At 47.4% G+C, this 5,875-nt stretch overlaps 1 protein-coding gene across 1 annotated transcript in view; it reads right to left on the bottom strand.

Moving 5' to 3' along the window:
- Positions 1-2,180: 2,180 nt before the first annotated feature.
- LOC144227069 (radial spoke head 10 homolog B-like) overlaps positions 2,181-5,875 on the bottom strand; it is a 56,314-nt gene continuing 52,619 nt past the window's right edge. Inside the window, exons 19-20 of the mRNA XM_077758579.1 lie at positions 3,254-3,452; positions 2,181-2,452 (exon numbers count right to left, since the gene is read on the bottom strand). Coding sequence (XP_077614705.1) covers positions 2,278-2,452; positions 3,254-3,452 — 374 coding nt within the window. The 3' untranslated portion in view covers positions 2,181-2,277. The remainder of the gene's footprint in view (positions 2,453-3,253; positions 3,453-5,875) is intronic.

Below are 5,875 nucleotides of genomic sequence, written 5' to 3' on the forward strand. Positions count from 1 at the left end.
TTCTGGTTTTGCTTTGAGTCTCTCGCTGTTGGCTGTTTGCAGCCCACTCCACCCCATGGGCCCCGGCTCCGGCTCATCCTTTGGATTTTCTAGCCGCTAGAGCTTCCCAGAATTCAGGTCCCTCCCCATCACTAGGCCTACAGTGGCAAACTCTGAGCCATTTGCCCAGAGTAGTTGTGAGACCTTGGTTTTTCCTGAGTACTGATGTGATTTTTAGACCGTGTATCATAGAAAGGACCTCAGTGAAGTGCCCCAGCCATGGTCTCAGCGTAAAGCGCCTGCACTTGTCATGTAGAAGTCCCACATGGCCACAACTGCCTGCATCTTCACAGCTGAGACAGAACTTGACTGGATTAAATTTTTTTTTTTTAATGTTTATTTTAGATACAGATTGTGAGCAGGGGAGGGGCAGAGAGAGAGGGAGACACAGAATCCGAAGCAGGCTCCAGGCTCTGAGCTGTCAGCACAGTGCCTGATGCAGGGCTTGAACCCACAAACCATGAGATCATGACCTGAGTTAAAGTTGGGCACCTGACTGGGCCACCCAGGTGCCCCTGGATTTTATTTAACTATTGGTAGTCTGGACACCCCAGTTTAGGGGGAAACTAGCCAGGCAGGGTCTGGGAAAACTGGTACCACCCTAGCTCCATAGGGTCTCTCACTGTTTGCCCTCACGCAGCCCGCATGAGCCCGCTACGTCAAGGCCGGAGGGCGGATGACTTCTTGTCCATCTGGAACACACTTGTCGTTCCTGTGTCTTACGTAATTTACAGTTTCATTATGAAATCCTGAATCACTCTTAACCCTTGAGCTACTTGAGGTTGTGTTTTAGTTTCCGGCGATGGGCTTCCTGTATTGTGCTTTCGTTGCTGACTTAGTAATTGTAGCACAATGACATCATCCTCTCGAATGTATCCTTTGAAGTTGTACTTTTCACCATCAAATGCAGTCCATCTTTATTCTCTTTTGCAGTCTTGTTTCTGTGTGTTCAAAGTTTTTAGTTTCCTTGCTTAAAATATCTATCCCCACTAAATTTTTGTCTTTTTGATCTGTTTCTTTGTAATTCTGCCAGCTTTTGCAAGGCTACTATGTAAGATTCTGATGAATAATGCATCTTTTTGGTTGTTGGTCTTTTTTTATTTTTTCTAGCTTTATTCCTGTTATGCAGATACTTGCTTTAAATTCTGTTCTTTTTAATACTGCTCACTATTCCAGTCATCTTGATTAGAGTTTTTTGGTCCATCTTTATCCATCTCTCTTTTTATCCTTTTTATTTTTAAGTTTTTTCATTTTGAGAGAGCGAGGAGGGGGAGGGGCAGAGAGAGAGGGAGAGACCGAATGCCAAGCAGGCTCCGCACTGTCTGTGGAGCCGGTTGCAGGGCTCTAACCCACGAACCACAAGATCACGACCTGAGCTGAAACTGAGTTGGGACGCTTAACTGACTGAGCCACCCAGGTGCTCTAAGAGGATTCCCTTGTTAAGAGTAACATGGAAATGGGTTTCTGTTTTGAACCCAAGCTAATTATCTGGGGGCTTGGGGGGTGGGAAGGGAATCTGCTCACACTGGGGAGGTATATTGGCATTTTTCCCACCACCTCTGGCGATTTCAATTTCCAGCTTCTTTCTTGGTTGTTTTCCCCTTTCCCTGGCTTCATGTTGGATGATCGTTTCCTTCCCTCCACTGGTTTGGACACTGGATTGTATTTTTATGCTTTTGGTGGTCACCCCAAATCATTACCATAACACTGACAGAGACATCAAATTTCACTAGTGCTGAGCCCACCTGTCCCTCAGCCTGTCCGCCATGGCTTCTTGTTCCTGCAGTGTCTGCGGAGCTGGGGAAGGAAAGGGGCCGGAGAAGACGCCGCACCTGAGGACAGGGAGGACTGGGACACGGGGCGGTTAGAGGGGCAAAGGAGGGGGTCCAGGCTCAGGCAAGGGGCCTGAAGAAATGTTTAAGGTTGCCTACTGCCACCTGTCTTCTGGTGAGTTTTATCAGATTCTAAATTTCATCACCACTACCATGCTTTGATTTAAAAAAAGAAATACATTGAACGCACCCTCATTTAATACCCACATGTGTACTTTTATTCAGCTCTGTTTTCAGGCACGTCTGTGATCCAGCCATGTAGGAAACCTGAAATGCAGTGGCCCCGGCAGTATTTGAAAACCACTAAAATGAGGTAAAACACAATTTTATTGGTCAGGAAATGTGTTAGAGCTTCGGTTCTGAGCTTTTACATCTGCTTGGGGTTCGTTTAAAACCCCGGTAACTGTTACTTCTTCTTCTTCTTGCTGGTGACAGGCTTGCTGGATTGAGGCACTGTGGGGTCCTCTTTAGTGGGGCTTGTTGTGCAACTGGAGGAGAGGGCTTCCCCCGGCTCCTTGATCACAGTGATGTCCACCTCGTCGTCTTGTCTTCTGGTCTCTTCCTCTCTTAAGCTGTTGAGCCTAACACCAGAAGCAAACCCAGGGAGGTATCTTTATTCACTTCCGTACTTTGCGATCTCAAAACCAGTTTCACGCTGTGTGTGGTATAAAGTAGGCCATAGCTAGATTGCAACAGTTTTTGCAACCAACACTGTTAACCTCTCATCACGTTGCCTCAAATAGAAAGGGTGGCCATACTCAGCCAGCCTGGAATGGCATTGTCACATAGCTAAGGTGACTTTTGAACCCCTTTCCTCTGTAGCAACTTAGCCGCTAGTAAGTGGCCTTTAAAAATATTGTCATCTTTGCCCTTAAGTATAGTTTAATGCTTTCGTCAACAGACCACCCGGCTCAAGGCGTGCTTTGCAAAGAGCAGCCTTCAGCACCCTGGACAGATGTGACTACATGGTTCTCGACTGTGGTTCAAGAAAGGTCACTGAACAGCAGGTAGGGGGTGGCCACCACAGCCCTAGGGGGGGATCATCTCCACTTACAGATGGGGAAACTGAGGCACGGTGACCGGCCCTGCCTGGGGCCACCCACGTGTCAAGGGGTAGGGTTGAGGGTCTGAACCCGGCAACCTAGCCCTGTGGCCTTTCTGCCACCATGTGGTATTGCTGCTCGGTGTGAGCCTTAGGGCCCCAGCGCCCTCACCCTCCGAGTGAGCCAGTGGCCGCAGGCACAACCCTTCCCTGCTGTCCTGCATTCTCGGCACCACCGGAGGAGCTGCCTCCCTCAGGAAGCCACACATGGCTAACATCAGGGAGGAAGGGCCAGGGGGAGCCCCTGGAGAAGGAGGGCTGAGGGGCTCTGGTAGGTCACCTGGCTTCCAGCTCTTCGTTCTCCAGCCTCTGCCGCTGGGCCACGGCTGCGTCGTGCAGCCTGTCTTGCTGGACTTTCTCCTTGAGGGCTTCTTCTCGTTTGTGTGCGTGGAAGAGCATGTTCACAAAAAAGATATACATACTTGTGACCCACACGGTGAGTTTTTCCTTTTGTTCATCCCTGGATTTCTCTTTTCTGTCTGGAAGAAAGTTTAAAATCCACATGAGGGGCAGCTGGGTGGCTCAGGTGGTTAAGTGCCCGATTCTTGGTTTCCGCTCGGGTTGTGATTGCATGGTTGTGGGATTGAGCCCCCTGTTGGGCTCTGCACTGAGTGGAGTCCACGTAGGACTCTCTCACCCTCTGCCCCCCACTACCCGCGCTCGCTTGCTCTCCCTCAGAATAACAAAACTAGAGAAAATCAGCATGAATACAATTCCAGGTCTTCCACTTCCTACAATGGCTGAGTGTCCTCAAGTCCCATAAGATGGGGCGAAGCCGTGCTCCCCCCAAGCTTTAGAGGGTTAAGGGAACCACAGAATGTTCACTGACAACCTGAAACAAGGCAGGTGGCAGGAGACAAGAGCTTTGATCGTCAACATTTTGAGTTTCCTGGTATTTTTCTCTAAATGGTGTAAGTATTGGTTTTCTAAAATTAAAACGATGGAAAACTTGCATTTTCTGTGTTTCACAGGGAAAAAAAACCTCTTTGTTATTGCATCCATTGTTTTTAAAGGCACTTTTCACTGAGAAAATAACAGATTTTTTCTGTTATTAAATATTTTTCAGAATTAAATAGGAATGTAGGTAAAATTACTGACTTGGTAAGAGTTGCTTCACATCCACTGGAGCCAGCAGATCCCCACTCTGGAATGTGTTTAATAGCTGATTCTGGAAAGATCGTGCTTTGGGTAGTTGTGTGATATCCTCAAACTCCGGGCTCTCTCAAGACCGCAAGTATTCTTAAACTGTGTCTAGACCTTGGGCTTCTGGGCTGTGTAAGGGAGGGGCGAGGAGGGTGGGGACGGGTCCAATGGAAAGGTAGGGTTCTGTGAACACTTGACCCTCCCCGCCCAGGAGCCGCGTGGAGGGCACAGGGTGGAACACTGATAGGAAGAGACTTGATGCCCAAGCCAGATTTTACAAAGACCAGGGAAGCCTTCATGTGCACTTCCCGCCTGGGTCCCTAGGTTCTCAAACATCTGTGTAACCCGTGGCGGCCTCGGCTTGGAGGAGTGTGGTGCATGGAGGTAACCGATGAATAACAACTCACTAGGATTGTGGAGCCAGGTCCAGATTCGGGGCACCGTGTCAAGGGGCTCGCACAGCCTCTCACTTAAGCAGCAGCAGGTGCAGTAGGTAAGAGCACAGACATGAGCCAAACAAGTTAGAGTCAAGGCTCAGCTCTGCCGCTTCTTAGCTGCGCCTTAGTTCCCTCCTCTGCAAAAAAAAGGAACCATGGGATCCCCTCCTCACAGAGGTGAGTTCCAGTAAGCACTCAATGATAGGCTTGTGGCTTTCCCACAAGCCATGTTTGTCAAAGCAAATAATTACAAAATACAAGGCCACACACTAGGAGAAAGTATCTGCAAAACCTATCAGATGAAAGGATGACTTGTATCCAGGTTACAGAAATAACTCCTATTGTTGGCCTCAGTGACACAATTCAATAAAAAATTTAAACACACCATTAAGTGTTGGAGAGGATGTGGAGAAGCCAGTTCTTCTCATCTGTTACTGATGGTCTATAGAATGGTATGGCCAATTTAGGAAAACAGCCTGGCTATTTATTTTAACTGTGGATTTATTTTGAGAGACAGCAAGCAGGGGAGAGGGAGAGAGACAATCCCAAACTTCTAGCACAGAGCCTGATGCAGGGTCTATCCCACAATGGTGAGATCATGACCTGAGCCAAAATCAAGAAAACTGACTGAGCCACCCAGGTGCCCTGATACCCTCCTTGGGTTTTTTTTTGTTTTTGTTTTTTAATTTTTTTAAATGTATTTTTGAGAGAGACAGAGCATGAGTGGGGGGGACAGAAAGAGGGAGAATCCAAAGCACGCTCCACGGAGCCCCATGGGGGGCTCAAACCCACAAACCGTGAGATCATGACCTGAGCCGAAGTCTGGATGCTTAACTGACTGAGCCACCCCCTGGTGCTTTCCTTGTATCTTATTACTCCTCCCTTTCACCTTTTTGGGTTGAATGTTTAGGTTTTCTTGTTAATAGTGAAAACATATTAACACTATACCTTTTCCCAGGTTATAGTTTGACCATGTCTCCTAGGGAATGCTTACATTTCAGTTTTCTAAGTATTCTCAAAAACATAATTTTATTTTTTTCTGAGAATGTTTTTTGAATAAAGGATCTTCTATTTGGTTGTGGTTTTTGTTGTCATTTTGTTTTTGCTTGTTTTTTTTCATTGTTAGCATGAGTTGGGTAGAGGGGCAGAAGGAGAGAGAAAAAGAATCTTAAGCAGGCTCCAAGCCCAGCACAGAACCTGACATTGGGCTCAATCCTATAACCCTGGGATCATGACCTGAGCCAAAATCCAGACACTCAACCAAGTGCCAAGAGCCAGCCAAGTGCCCCATTTTTTTTTTCTTTTAACGTTGAAGGGGTTGT

This window comes from Crocuta crocuta, unplaced genomic scaffold (assembly GCF_008692635.1).
Source record: "Crocuta crocuta isolate KB4526 unplaced genomic scaffold, BGI_CrCroc_1.0 scaffold273, whole genome shotgun sequence".
Lineage (NCBI taxonomy): Eukaryota > Metazoa > Chordata > Mammalia > Carnivora > Hyaenidae > Crocuta > Crocuta crocuta.